The 20,600-nt window shown below is 42.6% G+C and overlaps 1 protein-coding gene across 6 annotated transcripts in view; it reads right to left on the reverse strand.

The window, feature by feature from the left end:
* Nucleotides 1-6,554: 6,554 nt before the first annotated feature.
* The window catches only part of cmah (cytidine monophospho-N-acetylneuraminic acid hydroxylase), a 33,540-nt gene continuing 19,494 nt past the window's right edge, over nucleotides 6,555-20,600 (reverse strand). For 5 of the 6 annotated variants that reach the window (XM_026928102.3, XM_026928101.3, XM_026928103.3 and 2 more), the window contains 10 exons: nucleotides 18,953-19,033; nucleotides 18,791-18,857; nucleotides 18,166-18,247; nucleotides 17,906-18,043; nucleotides 16,151-16,286; nucleotides 11,553-11,687; nucleotides 10,487-10,661; nucleotides 9,911-10,027; nucleotides 9,723-9,838; nucleotides 6,555-7,043 (listed from right to left, as the gene is read on the reverse strand). In XM_026928102.3, the coding sequence (XP_026783903.3) occupies nucleotides 6,806-7,043; nucleotides 9,723-9,838; nucleotides 9,911-10,027; nucleotides 10,487-10,661; nucleotides 11,553-11,687; nucleotides 16,151-16,286; nucleotides 17,906-18,043; nucleotides 18,166-18,247; nucleotides 18,791-18,857; nucleotides 18,953-19,033 (1,285 nt within the window). In that variant the 3' untranslated portion in view covers nucleotides 6,555-6,805. Of the gene's footprint in view, nucleotides 7,044-8,679; nucleotides 9,348-9,722; nucleotides 9,839-9,910; nucleotides 10,028-10,486; nucleotides 10,662-11,552; nucleotides 11,688-16,150; nucleotides 16,287-17,905; nucleotides 18,044-18,165; nucleotides 18,248-18,790; nucleotides 18,858-18,952; nucleotides 19,034-20,600 lie in introns of those variants that run through there. The other variant, XM_034313090.2, reaches the window with a different exon arrangement.

A 20,600-nucleotide genomic window follows, 5' to 3' on the forward strand; every position in this document is an offset into this window, starting at 1 on the left:
CAAGATGCTGAAAGAAATCTCCAAAAACCCTAAATATCATCACAGGACCTACAGCAAGCTCCTGCTACTGCTGATGTCAAAGTGCATGAATCTACAGTCAGAAAGAGACTGCACAACTTTAATTATCATGGGAGGTGTGCAAGGAGGAAACCTTTGCTGTCTAAGCAAAACATGAGGGCAAGACTGAAGTTTGCTAAAGAACATAGACAAAGAACGAGACCTCTGGAATAATGAGCTTTGGACAGATGATGTCAGATGACAACATGTCAATTTCTGATCTTGTTTTAATTTGTACCTGTAGATGAAAGTGATGTAACTGCATGTAAACAACAAAAAATCACTTTGTTCACACTCATTAAACAAAAGAATTCTTTCAGATGTTTCTTGCATGAGCAGTCCGTTTCAAATCACCTCACAGGATCTCAATAGGATTTATAAGGCGCATTATAAATAAAATTTATTATTATTTATTATTTAGATCTGGGCTTTGACTTGGCCCTTCCAGAATTCTCCATTTTTACTTCTCAGCCAGTCCTTGGTGGATTTACTGGTATGTTTCGGGTCATTGTGATGTTGCAACATCCAGTTCTGCTTCAGCTTCAGTTTTTTGACAGATGGTCTCACATGTTCCTCAAGCACCTTCTGATACAATGTAGAATTCATAATGGATTCATAATGGTGATCTGACCAGGTCCTGCTGCAGCAAAGCTTCCCCAAACCATAACACTTCCACCTCCATGTTTCACAGCTGGTATGAGGTTCTTTTGCTGAAATGCTGTATTTGGTTTACGCCAAACCTGCCCTCTGTTATAGCATCCAAATAATTCAGTTTTAGACTCATCTGTCCAAAGCACATTATTCCAGAGGTCTCGTTCTTTGTCTATGTTCTTTAGCAAACTTCAGTCTTGCCCTCATGTTTTGCTTAGACAGCAAAGGTTTCCTCCTCGCACACCTCCCATGATAATTAAAGTTGTGCAGTCTCTTTCTGACTGTAGATTCATGCACTTTGACATCAGCAGTAGCAGGAGCTTGCTGTAGGTCCCGTGATGATATTTGAGGGTTTTTGGAGATTTCTTTCAGCATCTTGCGGTCTGCTCTTGGGGTGAATTTGATTGGACGGCTGACCTGGCCATGATGGCAGGTGTTTTAAATGTTCTCCGCTTGTAAATGATTTTCCAGACAGTGGAACGTCTGATTACAAATTCTTTAGAGACCTTTTTATATCCCTTACCAGACTCATTAGCATCAACAATCTTCTTTCTGAAGGCCTCAGAGAGCTCTTTGGATCTCACCATGGTGATACCTCTCACTTCACCAATTATAGAACAAACCAAACTAAGTGTCTGAGGTGTAAATAAGGCAAACCTCCTTCAAAATGCTCTGTAACGATGTTCTAATCATTTGCACCTGATGTGATACACCTGTAGCTAATTTTAGCCATTTTAAGTACAAATAAATGTGGGCGTATCCTTTGTTAATATATATACACACACACTCTGGTAATTATGTTACTTCATGTGTTTTACCAGCGTAAAAAAACACTTTTTTTTTTCTCTTTTTGGCTTTTTGTTCCAATCCTGTTTTTAACAATGTCACTTGATTAAGTGCACTTGGCAGCCATCTTAAGCAGCGTTACAGATCTCTGGATGTATGTTGTAGATTTAGATCCCTAATGATCAAGGCGACGATGGCGAAGGAAAACCCCCCGAGACCACATGAGGAAGAACCACTGAGAGGAAGCAGACTCTAAAGGAAACCCATCCTCATCTGGGTGAGTCAGACTTCCAGCATTCAGTGTAGCGCTTGGCACATTAAAATCACATGGACACAAATATTGTTTAATTAAGAAAAATAGCTTTTATGCCATTTTCATTAGAAAATCATTTATTAAACAGAAATCCAACAACGATCAACATTCTGAGAAGTTCCTCTGTGATAAGCTTCTACGTAAGGACAGGAACTAACACTCGCCACACGCTTTAATGTGTTTCTGCTCTAGTCAGTGTGAAGGAGAGTCAAGGTTCAAGGTTCTTTATTTGTCACATACATTACATACACGTGATGTATTAATGTAGTGAAATGTTCTTCTTTAGTGCCTCGTCCCACAGTGCAGCTGTGGTACATAATAAAACAGAATATAATAAAAGCAGAATATAATGAATAAGACAGAAAAATAGAATAGAATAGAATAGAATCAATTAGACAAGATATAGATGTTATATGTAAAAATATGTGACGTGTGTATCATAATGATGTACATTTTCAAGGATGTATGACATGACGTAATTGTGAAGTGGGTGGAGCTTAAAGCCTTCTTCAAAGATGCTAAGTTTCAGATAATGCGATAGTCACATGAGGACAAAAAACCTAAATAGTAAATAAACACATAATGCTGAGTTTCAATATTTTTATTACCGCAGTTTAAGAGAAGACCTTATAGATATAATTTATTCAAAAAATCCAAAAAAATGATTGACACGACCAAACTCGTCATTTCTACCTGTTGTGTCTCGCCGTAACGATTTTATTCACTCACTAATAACTGTTTCAAACGAAACTCTTAATGAAATTTAAAATGGAGTTTTGTGAACTGTGACGATATCCTGCTGAGAACCAGAGCACAAAAGTGTGGAGAGACTGCAAACTGCTGAAGCTTGTGCCCAGAAAAGTGTACACGGTATATCATACACTTTGTGGCGTGTGGGCGGAGCCTCTCAGGCTGGGACGTACTCATTATAGTGTGTTCATTATGGTGTGTTTATGTTAATGTAGTGGTGTATTTAATATTAGCAGCTAGATGGCATTTGACTGAGCAGCAATTATTCATTCAACATTTAACTCTGTTATAGAATTTTTAGAATATCAAGTCTATTGCAAACTTGAGCTTTGAGAAATATGTTTAAGTGTAAGCACACTGAGACACTAGCACACCTTCTAACCGGTAGCTATAATGCTAGACATGTCACATACGGCTCAATTCTACATGTGGGCGTGGCTTCGGAGGGAAACCCGCTGCGCCGGCGTGATCACGTGAGCGAGTTCGGATGGTTTTTGGCGTGGTCGTGTGCTACAGCATGAGGTTTATAAAAGTTATAATAATCGCAACACACACTCAATCATTGATCATTTTATGTACCAAAGCCACAGGAACTTCATCATGTTAATTCATTAAAAACAATAAATACAGAATAAATAAAGGAACCTTTCACAGTGCAGAAAGTCTGTAGTGCTGTAAATATTCTCAACAAGGCAATAGACAAAAATAATATCAGTTCTTGTAAATGATCTCCCACCACCTGCCATTTCCTCTCAAGCACACAGCAGCATGAGTGCACACCACAGTAAACCATAAACTATATCTCACCCTGCTGACAGGAAGTCCAGCTGTTCTCACATCTGCACTTTATTTCACTGTCAACTTTAGAAAACTTTCACTTCACTTTTAATGTGTGATCTAACAATAATTATAACCATTAATAATTTCAGTTCCACTCCCTCTCATCCATGAGATGATTAAGGTCCAATCCCAATTCTATTTTATACTCCTTCACCTACCCCTTCACCTACCCCTTCACCTACCCCTACCCCTTCACCTACCCCTACCCCTTCCCCTTCCCCTTCACCTACCCCTTCCCCTACACCTACCCCTACCCCTACCCCTACCCCTTCACCTACCCCTTCACCTACCCCTACCCCTACACCTACACCTACCCCTTCCCCTTCACCTACCCCTTCACCTACCCCTACCCCTACACCTACCCCTACCCCTTCACCTACCCCTACCCCTTCCCCTTCCCCTTCACCTACCCCTTCCCCTACACCTACCCCTACCCCTTCCCCTTCCCCTTCACCTACCCCTTCCCCTACACCTACCCCTACCCCTTCACCTACCCCTTCACCTACCCCTACCCCTACACCTACCCCTACCCCTTCACCTACCCCTACCCCTTCCCCTTCCCCTTCACCTACCCCTTCCCCTACACCTACCCCTACCCCTTCACCTACCCCTACCCCTACACCTACCCCTTCCCCTTCACCTACCCCTTCACCTACCCCTACCCCTACACCTACCCCTTCCCCTTCACCTACCCCTTCACCTACCCCTACACCTACACCTACCCCTACACCTACACCTACCCCTACCCCTTCACCTACCTCTTCACCTACCCCTACCCCTACACCTACCCCTTCCCCTTCACCTACCCCTACACCTACACCTACACCTACCCCTACCCCTTCACCTACCCCTACCCCTTCACCTACCCCTTCACCTACCCCTACACCTACACCTACCCCTACCCCTTCACCTACCCCTACCCCTTCCCCTACACCTACACCTACACCTACCCCTACCCCTTCACCTACCCCTTCCCCTTCCCCTTGTCCCTTGAAACAGAGTGTCAAGGGGTAGGGGTGAAAATATTCCCCTAAGAATTGGAACACCACTACTATACTGTTACATGTCATCATACGTCATGTACGTCCTAATTCTCTCTCTCAAATTGGCAATATTTGAGAAAAAAGTTTAGCGATTTCTAATTATTAGGGGGACAAGCCAATATCAGACATGAAAATATTTCGTGGCACTATCGTGCAGTCTGTAATGATATGACATTAGCAAACTTTAGCCAATTTTTGCAAACATTTCTTTGAATAACATCACCGTAAATATGAACACACGATTGAATGTAACATAAAACAAATGATTTATGTTCATTAAAAACTTTATTAACATCAATAATGCTTACATTTGTGGGTGTTTTTGTTCACTCGGGCAGCCATGTTGAGATAATTCATAGCCCTTCGTTTGAAGTGTGGTCCTGAAAAATCTTTGTTTGAAGGGCTATCTGGCTCTACCCCTTCCCCCTTCCCCCTCCCCCTCCCCCTTACCTCTACCCCTCCCCCTTACCTCTACCCCTTCCCCTTACCTCTACCCCTTCCCCTTACCTCTACCCCTCCCCCTTACCTCTACCCCTTCCCCTTCCCCTTACCTCTACCCCTCCCCCTTACCTCTACCCCTCCCCCTTACCCTCCCCCTTACCTCTACCCCTTCCCCTTACCTCTACCCCTCCCCTTACCTCTACCACTTCCCCTTACCTCTACCCCTCCCCCTTACCTCTACCCCTCCCCCTTACCCTCCCCCTTACCTCTACCCCTTCCCCTTACCTCTACCCCTCCCCTTACCTCTACCCCTCCCCTTACCTCTACCCCTCCCCCTTACCTCTACCCCTTCTCTCTTACCCCTTCCCCTTCCCCTTACCTCTACCCCTCCCCCTTACCTCTACCCCTCCCCCTTACCCTCCCCCTTACCTCTACCCCTTCCCCTTACCTCTACCCCTCCCCCCTCCCCCTCCCCCTTACCTCTACCCCTCCCCCTTACCTCTACCCCTTCCCCTTCCCCTTACCTCTACCCCTCCCCCTTACCTCTACCCCTTCCCCTTCCCCTTACCTCTACCCCTCCCCCTTACCCCTCCCCCTCCCCCTTCCCCTTACCTCTACCCCTTCCCCTTACCCCTCCCCCTCCCCCTTCCCCTTACCTCTACCCCTTCCCCTTCCCCTTACCTCTACCCCTCCCCCTTACCCTCCCCCTTACCCCTCCCCCTCCCCCTTACCCCTTCCCCTTCCCCTTACCTCTACCCCTCCCCCTTACCCTCCCCCTTACCTCTACCCCTTCCCCTTACCTCTACCCCTTCCCCTTACCTCTACCCCTTCCCTCTTACCCCTTCCCCTTACCTCTACCCCTCCCCCTTACCTCTACCCCTTCCCTCTTACCTCTACCCCTTCTCTCTTACCCCTTCCCCTTCCCCTTACCTCTACCCCTCCCCCTTACCTCTACCCCTCCCCCTTACCCTCCCCCTTACCTCTACCCCTTCCCCTTACCTCTACCCCTCCCCCCTCCCCCTCCCCCTTACCTCTACCCCTTCCCCTTCCCCTTACCTCTACCCCTCCCCCTTACCTCTACCCCTTCCCCTTCCCCTTACCTCTACCCCTTCCCCTTACCTCTACCCCTCCCCCTTACCCTCCCCCTTACCCCTACCCCTCCCCCTTCCCCTTACCTCTACCCCTTCCCCTTCCCCTTACCTCTACCCCTCCCCCTTACCCTCCCCCTTACCCCTACCCCTTACCTCTACCCCTTCCCTCTTACCCCTTCCCCTTACCTCTACCCCTACCCCTCCCCCTTACCTCTACCCCTTCCCCTCCCCCTTACCTCTACCCCTTCCCTCTTACCCCTCCCCCTCCCCCTTACCTCTACCCCTTCCCCTTCCCCTTCCCCTTACCTCTACTCCTCCAACCAAAAGAGAATCAAGACACCCCTACCCCTTCAGGTGAACGCGTGAAACGGAGGGGTAGGGGAAAGGGGAAGGGCTGAGGGGTAGAAATGGGATTGGGCCTTAATATCTAATTATTCACAGATAAACATTCAGCGCGGAAAGGTCACATGATCAGTCGGCGTTAACGAGGTTGTGCTCATGTGTGTTTAAGTGTTACAACCTCTCATTAAATGGCTCGAGAAAGAGAGAGATTATGTAACAAACAAAAAAATGAGTCTGATGTAATTGTTCAAGACTATTTATTCACTCACTCAACATATAACAACTGCAACAAACTTATCAACCAAGTAACAATTTGACATAACGGACAACAACTAACAAGAAAGAAAAAAACAAAACACAGGGAATAAGACACAAAGAAACTGTTTGCTGGCTGGCCTACAAGAATCTGTCGTCTCCTTTCTCCTCCTTGTTGGCGTCTTTTAACTACTCTCAATTAATCAGCCACTCTCAAAACAAACAGGCACATCCACCTAAGAGAAACCGAGAGAGAGAAAGAGCGTGCATACACACTCATAGAGATCTCGTAGAGAGCGTGACGCCAAAAAAAACAAGGGAGGGGAAAAGCAAACAAGACCGATCAAACCACCGACAATAACATAAGACAGAACGCAGGGGTACTGATCAGAATCCTGAGCAGGAACCGTTTTTAGGAAAGAGTCCCAATCCGGTGGCGATGTGGGCAAATCTGACTGAAAGTGTTTCCAAAACCTGAAAAATATGAAGTGTGATGGAAAAAAACATAAAAATGCGTGAGGTAAACACCAAGTTACAACAAGGTGATAAACAGTCTAAAGCTCTTATTACAAAAGAAAATTACACATTAATTCAAAAATTATTTGTCATTAACAGTTAATCCGATCATTACAGTTGTATGCAAAAGTTTGGGCACCCCTCACCAATTTACATCTTTTACTGATTTTTGTAGTGAAAAGAAGTAAACACAAGTATTAATGCACACTTTACTTTATATCTGATGAACTTAAAACATTGAAAGAAACAAAATAGCAATTGAGGCATGTGCAAAAGTTTGGACACCCCACTAAGTCATTACTTAGTAACACCCCTTCATCAGATAGCACAGTTTCCAAACGCTCTTTATAGGCAGCTAGGAGTCTTTCTGTTCTTGTTTTAGGAATTTTCACCCACTCTTCCTTGCAGAATGCTTCTAGTCATGAAATATCCTTGGGTTTATGAGCTATCTACATCTTTTCAATAATGATAAAGTCAAGGTAACTGTGAGGGCTGTTCCAAAAGCTCCAGCTTGCGTTTCTTGAAGTAGTTCTTTGTCTAGTTTGAGATTTATTTTGGATAATTGTCCTGTTGTTGAAGCCAGTCACTTTTCAGCTTCAGTTTCCTGACTGACTGGGTCATGTGGTATTTACTGGAATCCATTCTTTTATCTACATGTGCAGTGTTTCCTTTTCCACTGGTTACCACATCCACCCCCAGGCTTAACAGATAGCAAGGCGCTCTTTTCTTCTAACGTTGTTCCTTTTTTCTCCAAACAGACCTTCAGTAATTGTGACTGAAGAGTTCTAGTTTTACTTCCTCAGTCCACAGCACTTGTTTTACATTATTATTACATATTACAGTCAGGTCTGGAAGTATTTGGACAATGACAGAGTTTTTGTGATTTTGCCTTTATACACCACCACAATGGATTTGAAATAAAACAATCAGCTTTATTTTAAAAGGTTCCACAAAAATATGGCCTTTACCATTTAGGAATTACAGCCATTTTCAACAAAGTGTCTCCATTTTCAGGGGCTCAAAGGTATTTGGACAAAGTGACATAATTGTAAATATAACCATAATTTTAATACTTGGATGAAAATCCTTTGCAGTCAATGACTGCGTGAAGTCTGGAGCCCATGTTCTCAAAACTCAGATTCTGAGTTTCCTCCCTGGAGATGCTTTGCCAGGCCTTCACTGCAGCCACCTTCAGTTGTTGCTTGTTTGTGGGTCTTTCTGCCTTCAGTCTTGTCTTCAGTAAGTGAAAAGCTCTATTGGGTTGAGATCAGGCGACTGACTTGGCCATTGAAGAATATTCCATTTCTTTGCCTTCAAAAAGTCTTGAGTTGCTTTCGCAGTATGTTTAGGGTCATTATCCACCTGCACTGTGAAGCAGCGTCCTATCAGTTTTGTAGCATTTGGCTGAATGTGAGCAGAGAGTAAAGCCCTATACACCTCAGAATTCATCTTGCTACTTCTGTCTGCAATCACATCATCAATAAACACCAGTGAGCCCGTTCCACTGGCAGCTATACATGCCCATGCCATAACACTACCTCCACCATGCATGACACATGATGTGGTATACTTTGGATCATGAGCCGTTCCTTTCTTTCGCCATACTTTTCTCTTCCCATCATTCTGGTACAAGTTAATCTTGCTTTCATCAGTCAAAAGAATCTTATTCCAGAACATGTCAGGCTTTTTTAGATGTTTTCTGGCAAAGTCTAATCTGGCTTTCCTGTTCTTGAATGTTACCAGTGGTTTGCACCTTGTTGTAAACCCTCTGTATTTACATTCATGAAGGCGTCTCTTGATTGTAGATTTTGACAATGATACGCCTACCTTCTCCAGAGTATTCCTGACTTCTGTTGATGTTGTGAAGGGGTTTTTCTTCACCAAGGAAAGGATTTTGTGATTATCCACTTTAGTTGTCTTCCATTGTCTTCCAGGCCTTTCGATGTTGTTGAGCTCTCCAGTGCTTTCTTTCTTTTTAAGAATGTACCCAACTGTTGATTTGGCCACACCTAAGGTTTTTGCTCTCTCTCTTATAGATTTATGTTGTTTTTTCAGCCTAATGATGGCCTCCTTCACTTGCATTGAGATCTCCTTGGACTTCATATCGGTAGCTCCAGTTGAACAGCTGCCAAATGCCAACTCAATACCTGATATCAACTCCAGACCTTTTATCTGCTTCATTTGTCTTGAAGTAACGAGGGAATGGACTGCACCTGGTCAATTAACTTCTTGTCAGTCAATTGTCCAAATACCTTTGAGGCCCTGAAAATGGAGGTACTTTGTTGAAAATTGCTGTAATTCCTAAATGGTAAATGTCATATTTTTGTGGAAACCTCTTAAAATAAAGCTGAGTCTACACTTCGATCACATCTTGATTGTTTTATTTCAAATCCATTGTGGTGGAGTATAAAGGCAAAATCACAAAAACTGTCATTGTCCAAATACTTCCGGACCTGACTGTATATAATTTTAATGTCATTTTTGCTTCCTCCATATCTTTTTAAATGTTATAATTTTATCATACAGTAGGTAATTTTTATTACTTTGCCTCATTTATTGTTTGAAGTGGGTTATTTTTGTGGCGTGATCAATTGTTTGTATGAACATTTAAATATAAAGTGTGTGTGTGTTAGTTACTTGTGATGGTAGATGTCTGGATCTCGGCTGATTTGGTTGCTGAAGCCGATGTACAGATCGTCCCACAGCAGGCCATGCAACACCACGTATCTCATCACATTCACTCTGTTCTTAACCTACACACACACATGCACAGTTACATCAATTACTTATCACAAATATTTAATGTTTTATAGTTAGTGTATTACCTCTAAGTAGGAGTGCTCTCTGTCTGGTCTCGATAAGGGGAAAGAAAGATCTAGAAAGTCCACCAGGTAATCGTATCCGTCCTTCAGCGGCTGGAACTCATCGTCTGTCTCTATCACCTGGCGACACAATTAACGACATCAGAGTACATGCCTTTGAGTGTTTAAGATTATTTTAAATATTTCTGTAGGATCTGTAGTGTTGACTGAGACGTCGCAGGTCCTGTTTCTATAAAATATAACATTACACCACACTTTCATGACTGCACTAAAACAGGAAACACTGATTCTGTTGGTATTTATTCAAATTTTTATTATTTATTTATTATAAACCATATTTATTATAGAACTTTTATTTGTATTTTTGTCTGACTGGACTTAGAGAGCAGTAACATCGGGAAAGACACTTCTATATATTTATTACTGTTTCAGCAATGTTTATTAGGTTTATTTTTGGACAAATTTGTTAAATTTATTACTTTTACTTAGTTATTGAATTACAATATTCAGTATTCATTTGTAAGACCTAATTAAACATTCTACATGTAAATTCAGTGTAGTGTTTATTTCATTACGTACCCGTATGACCAGGTTGTAGTTTCGAAAAGCGGCCCACTGATAGTAAAATGCTATCCAACGTTTGTGTTTGAAGATTTGGGACGAGACCGCAGTGTTCAGTTCGTCCAAATAAACATTAAAGTCCCAGCTATCCTTAAAGATCTTCATCCCACTCGGAGGCTCGGTGACTGCGTCCCTGTCCACATGACAATCAGATAAAGATGAGTAATATTTATTTATATTTATTCATTCTTAGAAATGTGTGTAATATCAGGAGAATGAAACAAAAATCAATACTTAATAGCTGGATAAAAATAATCATTTTACAAACAGTTACATTACAGAACATATATAAAAATGTATATAAAAACATTGGTTAATTATATAAAACATAGACTATAATATAATGTTAAACTATAAATATAATTGAGAAATATAAATTTTTATAATAAAAACGTAAATTTACATTAAAAATGTTGAATTTATGTTGTTCCTATAAACTGTTAGAGAAGATGTTTTTGGTAATGTGGTAAATATAAATATTAAAAAAAGATTAAACTTAAGTGTATGTATATACACACACAGCTGAATTTCCCTACAAAGTCAATCTTGTCATGTGGACAGACGGACAGACAGGCAGACAGACAGACAGGCAGACAGGCAGACAGGCAAGCAGAGAGACAGGCAAGCAGACAGACAGAAAGACAAACATACAGACAGGCAGAAAGACAGACAGACAGACATACAGACAGGCAGACAGACAGGCAAGCAGAGAGACAGGCAGAAAGACAAACACACAGACAGGCAGACAGACAGACAGACAGACATACAGACAGGCAGACAGACAGACAGGTAGATGGACAGACAGACAGGCAGACAGACAGATGGGTGGACAGACAGGCAGGCAGAGAGACAGACAGACAGACAGGCAGACAGACAGACAGGCGGACAGACAGAGAGACCTTAGGGATAAATGTATAAATTTATAAGTTTAAATGTATATCCTGAATGTGTATATTTCTGCTTTGTGATAATGTCTGTTGTTAAAATTGCTATACAAATAAAACTGAACTGAATTGAATTGAACCTTTGAGTGAGAGCGAGACACAGGTCCAGGACGGCCCCTGGTACAGGAGTCCAGGTGAAAATCTCAGGACACGTTCGATTTATCAGTCTGTTCAGTTCCACAGGGTCATTCTTCTTGTTCGTCTCCTTTATGTACCTACAACATCAACAATCATCCACTTAACTGTCCACTTCCTCTGCTGGATTTGGAACACAGCCGTGAACACGCTCAGAAACAGAGGAGATGTTCTCTCGTGACAGTTAAAAGTGCGTAACACAGGAAATGATGACACATGCTCAATGCTCCTTTACTCATTAACACATCACTGTTCACTTTATACAACGCCATGCATAAGTATTCACCCCCTGAAATCTTCCATAATACTGAAGTGGGGCAGAAATAATAAGTATAGGCTACTAAATATTGTGAGGGGATAAGTATTCACACCCTAAATCCGTTTACTGGGCTCCACTCAGAGGATTGTAAGAGACTGTTGTGTTTTTGTATTCAGGGAAACATGGCTCAGCAACAGCGTCCTAGACTACGCCATTCAGCTCGACCAGCTAACATGCTATCGTGCAGACAGAGTTCTCGTCGAGGGAGGTAAGTCCCGCGGCGGCGGGCTTTGTGCTTACATCAATGATGCTTGGTGCCGTGACGCTGTTGTGGTCTGCAGACACTGTTCACCCCTGGCGGAGTTCACGATTATTAAGTGCCGTCCGTTCTATCTACCGAGGGAATATACAGCCATACTGCTCGTTGCTGTATACATCCCTCCCAGCTCCAGTAACAACAACAGGAGTGAGGCACTGAATGAACTTCAGTTAAAGTCACCAAACCAGTTCGCAAACAAATACTGGTGTGGCTAGAGGGGTCTTCAGAGGCTCTTCAAGACTGTTTCAACACCACAGACTGGAATATGTTTAAGCAAGCTGCCACATACAACAACACCACTGACCTCCAGGAGTACACAGAGACTGTCACTGCCTACATCACCAAGTGTATTGAAGATGTAACCAAGTCCATGGTCACCAAGACCATCACTGTTCGGGCCAATCAGAAGCCGTGGCTGACAGGCAAGGTCTACAGACTCCTGAAGGTTCGTAACGCTACATTCAGATCTGGATCCGGGTCCTGACAACATACCTGGTCGTGTACTGAGAGACTGTGCAGTAGAACTCACTGATGTCTTCACAGACATATTTAACATCTCACTTAGTCAGACTGTTGTTCCCACATGCTTCAAAGCCACCACCATCATTTCAGTCCTGAAGAAGTCGTCACCCTCCTGCTTCAATGACTACCATCCGGTTGCACTTACTCCTATCCTAATGAAGTGCTTTGAATGACTAGTCATGCACCATATCAAGTCTTTCCTCCCCCCTCCCTTGACCCCTTTCAGTTTGCATATCGGTCCAACCGCTCGACCGATGACGCCATCGCCACTGCTCTCCACTCAGCCCTCACACCTCTGGACAAAAAAGACTCATGCGTTAGAATGCTATTCACAGATTTCAGTTCAGCATTCAACACAATCATCCCTCAACAGCTCATTCACAAATTGGTCCAGCTGGGACTCAACACCTCACTGTGCAACTGGCTGTTGGACTTCCTGACTGGGAGACCTCAAGCAGTACGGGTCGGCGGCAACACATCCAGCACCATCACACTGAACACAGGGGCCCCTCAAGGATGTGTGCTGAGCCCCCTTCTCTTCACTCTGCTGACCCATGACTGCACACCATCACACAGCTCCAATCTCTTCATTAAGTTTGCGGACGACACGACTGTGGTGGGTCTCATTAGCAACAGAGTTGAGACAGACTACAGGAGCGAGGTGAGCCACCTGGCCGGGTGGCGTAAAGACAACAATCTCTCTCTGAATGTGGAGAATACAGGAGATTGTTGTCGACTTCAGGAGAGCGCACACTCAGCATGCTCCTCTGACTAATAATGGTGCGACTGTGGAAAGAGTGAGCAGCACTAAGTTCCTGGGTGTGCACATCACAGAAAACCTCTCCTGGACTGACAACACTGCATCACTGGTCAAGAAATCACAGCAGCGTCTCTACTTCCTGCGCAAACTGAAGAGAGCCAGAGCCCCGGCCCCCATCATGTGCACCTTCTACAGAGGCACCATCGAGAGCATTCTGACGAGCTGCATCACTGTGTGGTATGGCGCCTGCAACGCGTCCTGCCGAAAGACCCTCCAACGCATAGTGAGAGCAGCTGAGAAGATTGTTGGTGTCTCTCTCCCCTCCCTCCAAGACATTTACAGCCCTCTGCATTGCGAGTGATCCCACCCACCCGACACACAGCTTCTTCAGTCTGCTGCTATCAGGGAGAAGACTGCGGAGTCTTCAGGCCAGGACCAGTAGACTGAAGGACAGCTTCATCCACCAGGCTGTGAGGAAGCTCAACTCTCTCGCAGCTCTGCCTCTCCTCCCCTCTTCTGCCCCATGCACTGACAAACTCTGACCCTCTGACCCCCCCCCCCATTCCCCAGGACCTGCACCAGTCACCTGTGCAGCATTAGTCTATGCTCTACCTCATACAGCATTGGACTGTAAACTACCTCTTCTGACAGTTTTGTCACTTTAACAGTCTGATAAGCTCTTTGCACTACTCACTTTACATCTGCACTGTTTGCACTCTATCTGTTGTGCCTTGTGGATCTACATTTATACTCTATTTATATGTATCCGTTTGTATTTTTACATCCTTTTTTTTGTGTGTGTGTTATCTGTATGCACCTAGGGTCTGAGAGTAATGTTATTTCAGTTCTCTATGTGCTGAACGTGTGGCAGAATTGACAATAAAGTTGACTTTGACTTTGACTAAATTGGTTCTGGTTTTAGTTCCATCAGAAGTGACATAATGGAGTCGAGCTGTGTGTAATTATAGTGTCACATGATCTCAGTATAAATAAACCTGTTCAGGAAGAACCCAGACACAAGAAGAAAAAGGAGAGATCAAAACAAGTCCAGAAACAAAGTTCTGGAAAAATATAATCAGGGTTTGGTTGTAAAAAAAATCACACATTTTGAGCGACATTAAGTCCATTATTAAAAATGTAAAGAATGTGACAGACCCGCAACTTCGTGTGACTAGAGGAGACCGTGCACCTAACGTCAGTGAGCGGGGAAAGAGGGGATTAATCAGAGGAAAAGGAATCTCTGAACACAATGGTACCACCACAGTGCTTCGCAGCAAGGATTATGTTCTCAAGGTGATAAGCTGTGTTGGGTTTTGGACAAACGTAGCTGTGCTCATGGCTCTTGTTGTCCTGTGAACAACTCCTCCCCTCTGAGCTGTGGATCTCTCCAGCTCCTTCACAGTTCCCCTTACCATCTTGGTTGTTTCTCTGTTTACTCGGAATCTGTCAGAATCACAGTTGTGCCATATTCTTTCCATTTTTAATAATAGATTTAATGGAGGTGCTTATGCAGGGCACTGTATTCTCCTGGTTTCTCCTGAAATCTTTTCATTTTCAAGAAAATAAACACACAAATCACATCAGAACTTCAACAAAGATGATGCATTTGAGCTCATACACACAAAGTCATAAGAAAGGGTACAAATGCTATCCCTGCCTCTAAGTGACCTTAAACTTCAGAACTGTGAAATATTAGGACAAAAAAAATAATAATAATAATAATAAAGTTTTATTTATATAACGTATCAAGGACACTTTAGATTCTAAACTAATACTGAAAAAGAGAGGAAGACTAAAACAAACAAAAGAGCCATGATATAAATATTTCAGCTGTACTGAAGAAGTAAATGTGTTTCAAGTTGTGATTGAAAAGTCGAGATAGAGGAAACATTTCAGAGATTCTGAGGTTCAATATAATCTGAAAAAGATACTGTAGTCTGCTTATGGCCTTTAGTGGTAATCCAATAAAAAGAGCATGGCAATAGTCAAGACAGGACATGACAAATGCACGGACAAGAGTTTCTGCATCTTTAAAACTGAGAATATGACGGAGGTGAGCTCTGATGTGGAGGTGATAAAAGGCAGTTTTAACAACGGAGCTAATGCGTGGTTCAAATGAGAGGACGGGATCTAGAGTAACGCCGAGGTTCCTAACACTTTGAGAGATTGTGAGAGAAATACCATCGATATCTACACAGAAATCAGATTTTTTTCAAAATTAGTGTATGGGGTCCAATAAGCATTACTTCAGAGTTTAATTTGAGAAAATTATAATTCATCCATTGTTTTATGTCAGTGACACAGACAGCTAAGAACCGAGGAGAATGGAACGTGTGAGCGCTTGTGGTAAGGTAGAGCTGTGTGTCATCGGCATAGCAGTGATAGCTGACGTACGAGACATTATATTAAAGTTTCTCTAACATGCATTGCTTTATTTAACGGAAATAAACCACAAACATTGTCAGTAATGTTAAAGCAACAGAGAAGGACATTGCCAGAATTCATTTAGGTTTTGATGTAAATACGTCTTCATTAGCTAATGTTTATTCCATTCAGGACTAAAACTAATTCCACACAAAGGGGCAGGAATGACTACATAATAAATTACTATAGGGTAATAAATGTTGATTACATCATTTTTGGATTGCATTATTATTATTATTATTATTATTATTATTATGACCTGTCAGATGGATGAGCCTCTGTGAAGTAGCCAGCGATCGGACTGTACACTTTCGGCCGCAGGGACTTCACCAGCTGAGCTTTATAGTTCAACAGCTTCCTCCTCTCAGTTTTGATAAAATTTACCTTCCAGCTCTCTGTGGGACACACACACACACACACACACACACACAGACACACACACACATGGTGCCTGTAAATCCCAAGCACTAATCTAAAGTGAAATGGAGACTGCATTTTTGTGTCTCCTCCGTGACATTAGGTTACCGGATTCTGATTTTTTATGAACTTTTATTGGATTTTGTGTTTTTATGAGAAACACTTTATTGTTTTATGCGAAACACCTTGTAATCGAGGTTTATAAAAGTGCTATACAAATAAAGATGACGTAGATGTACACGTGATTGACACGTGATTATTCATGTCACGAAAGATAGTTGCAGAATTTTTTTTTACATTGCCTCCTTTCACATTGAACCTCATGAGCATTTCCTTCATTCTCAGAAAAAAGTCTGCACAACATAAAAGCAAGACAAAATGATGCATGCAGTAGAATGTAGTAGAGTGAGCATTTATTTATAGACGTACATTTCATTCATACACTAGACAATATTGTTGTTGTTCTTTCGGCTGCTCCCTTTAGGGGTCGCCACAACGGATCATGGGTTAGATGCCCTTCCTGATGCAACTCTCCCCAGTTTTATCCGGGCTTGGGACTGGCACTGGGTTGGTTCCCTGGCTGGGGCTTGAACCCAGGCCACTTTCACCACCGAGGCCTGACCGCTGGTCCTCCATGGACCCTCATGGACTAGACAATAAAATTTCAGCTGAAACCAGAACCTACATCAGATTTTTCTCTCTAAACTCACAGACACACTGAGTTTCCTTTAGTGTTGTGTTCAATATGAGGGCATCAGTGCAGATATAAAATGTCATCATGAGGCATCTCTGTGGGACAGACACACACACACACAGAGTGCCTGGAAATCCCAAGCACTGGTCTAAAGTGAAATGGAGACTGTGTGTTTTTGTGTCTCCTCCGTAACATTAGGCTACCGGATTCTGTTTTTTATGATCTTTTATTGCATGTGTTTTTTTATGAACACCTGGTCACCACTGAACACCTGGTCATGTGCTGCTCAAAAACCTGTGGATCTGGGACTACTTTCATAGACTTGTGGAATTTCTGCAAGTGGTTCCTCGTCGGAGGATCTCACCCACTGGAGGAACCCACCACCAGCTCCTTAAAGGTTAAGGCTGTGGGTTACTAATCAGAAGGTCAGGGGTTCAAGCCCCAGCACTGCCAAGCTGCTGCCAAGTTGAAACCAAAGTGCTGTACAAGTAGTATAAAACAGATCTATACACAAAACATTTAACAATACAAAATACTGGAAGACAAAATTTTACAGGCTCAGACTGAATTAAAAGATAAGGAATAAAAGTGAGTCTTCAAAGAGGATTTGAACATAGCAATAGAGGAGGTTGATCTTATATGAAAAGGGAGACTAATCCAGAGCCTGGGAGCAGACATCGAGAAAGCCCGGGCACCTTCGGCTTTAGAACGTGAACATGGGACTGAACGGAGTAACGGACTTGATGATTGAAGAGATCTTGTGGCAGTGTATGGAGTAAGGAGATCACATATGATGAGACAGACAGACAGACAGACAGAGAGACAGACAGAGAGACAGAGAGATAGACAGACAGAGAGACAGAGAGATAGACAGACAGAGAGACAGACAGACAGACAGCTCACCAGTGTATTTTCCTCCAGTGAAAGTCATGGGGAATCCTGAAGCTCCTCCAGCGAAGTCGCTCAGCATCACGTCCACTCCGTGCGGGAGGCGGCCATTATTGGGGCTTGTACAGTCCACTGTGTTCAGGATCTTGTGACCTAAAGGGGCGGGACATTCATGAATGTTTTTATAATATAATAATATTATAGTTTTAATGCCATTTCTGGGGTGTGATTGATAATCTAGATTAACTGTGACGAGTGATTAATATAAACATTACCTTTATATTCCACAATAATGCAGGTGTCCATCTCCGGGTGAACGCCGTCCATCAGGATCATAAACCGCAAATGTTCATCTACCTGAATGCACAGGAAGTGTGTTAAACACCTGCTCAACTCAACCTCCACCTGAACTAAGAGCTATGCTTGTGTTTACACACTACTAAAATGAAGTAGTGCAATGTTCAGTGTAAATTAACTACTACTCTGTGATTCTGTTCAAAGGGAACAATGCTGCCTGAGGAGATATTAGCAACGTACTCCACAAAATATCTTAAAAGTTTACCATTAATATGATATTTTACTGTCATCAGTGAATTTAAATGAGGATTTAGTTTGCAGGTGTCTGTAGTTGCTGCACGAGAGCGCAAGCATACAAATATATACAAATACAGATGGATAAACTGAGGCCCTGGTTTATTGTAATTTGTGCCGATGGTGGTGAAATATGTTATCTACGATTGCGTTACACTTTACTAGTTATGACTGAAATTTTACACTGTGCTAGTTTTAAACTAACTCCTCTCAATGTTCGGTTTAGGATCGACTTCACACTGGAATCACGCTTGAACTGGCTTTCAGCTCATGGAAGACTGCATAGACAGATTAAAAATCGACTCTTACGTTCTGCCAGATGCCAAATGGAACAACGTTGATGTTAGTCAGATTCACGCCGCTTTTCTCGAGATACCTGTGACGCAATGCAATATAGTAAATACATTACGCTTGTTTAACTGTTTCACCAATTTCTGAGCAAAAGAACATCATGTGGAAGTTGGAACGTACCAGAAAACGGGACGTTCTGTGTTTCCAACGTATATTGGTAAATCTGATCTTCTCTCAGCGAGTAACTTCAGAGTGGGATAGCTGCAAAAAAACACCGTAAACACATGTAACGTAAACACATCTACCGTAAATACACGCAGCATAAACACACGTTCCGTAAACACACATAGCGTGAACACACACAGCATAAACACACGTACCGTAAACACATGTACCGTAAACACACGCAGCATAAACACACGTACCATAAACACACATACCGTGAACACACACAGCATAAACACACGTACCATAAACACATGTACCGTAAACACATGTACCGTAAACACATGTACCGTAAACACACACAGCATAAACACACGTACCGTAAACACATGTACCGTAAACACACGCAGCATAAACACACGTACCGTAAACACACGTACCATAAACACACGTAATGTAAACACACGTACCATAAACACATGTACCGTAAACACATGTACCGTAAACACACACAGCATAAACACACGTACCGTAAACACATGTACCGTAAACACATGTACCGTAAACACACACAGCATAAACACACGTACCATAAACACATGTACCGTAAACACACATACCGTGAACACACACAGCATAAACACACGTACCGTAAACACATGTACCGTAAACACATGTACCGTAAACACACACAGCATAAACACACGTACCGTAAACACATGTACCGTAAACACACACAGCATAAACACACGTACCATAAACACATGTACCGTAAACACATGTACCGTAAACACACACAGCATAAACACACGTACCATAAACACACGTACCGTAAACACACACAGCATAAACACACGTACCATAAACACATGTACCGTAAACACATGTACCGTAAACACACACAGCATAAACACACGTACCGTAAACACATGTACCGTAAACACACACAGCATAAACACACGTACCGTAAACACATGTACCGTAAACACACATACCGTGAACACACGCAGCATAAACACACGTACCGTAAACACACGTACCATAAACACACGTAATGTAAACACACGTACCATAAACACACGTAACGTAAACACACGTACCATAAACACACGTAACGTAAACACACGTACCGTAAACACACGTACCATAAACACACTTACCATAAACACACGTACCATAAACAAACAGATTGTAAACACACGTACCATAAACACACGTACCGTAAACACACGTACCATAAACAAACAGATTGTAAACACACGTACCGTAAACACACGTACCATAAACACACGTACCATAAACACACGTACCATAAACACACGTACCATAAACAAACAGATTGTAAACACATGTACTATAAACACACGTAACATAAACACACGTACCGTAAACACACGTACCATAAACACACGTACCATAAACACACGTACCATAAACAAACAGATTGTAAACACATGTACTATAAACACACGTAACATAAACACACGTACCGTAAACACACGTACCATAAACACACGTACCATAAACACACGTACCATAAACAAACAGATTGTAAACACACGTACCATAAACACACGTACCATAAACACACGTACCATAAACAAACAGATTGTAAACACATGTACTATAAACACACGTAACATAAACACACGTACCGTAAACA

The sequence above is a fragment of the Pangasianodon hypophthalmus genome, chromosome 18, assembly GCF_027358585.1.
Source record: "Pangasianodon hypophthalmus isolate fPanHyp1 chromosome 18, fPanHyp1.pri, whole genome shotgun sequence".
In the NCBI taxonomy this organism is placed as follows: Eukaryota; Metazoa; Chordata; class Actinopteri; order Siluriformes; family Pangasiidae; genus Pangasianodon; species Pangasianodon hypophthalmus.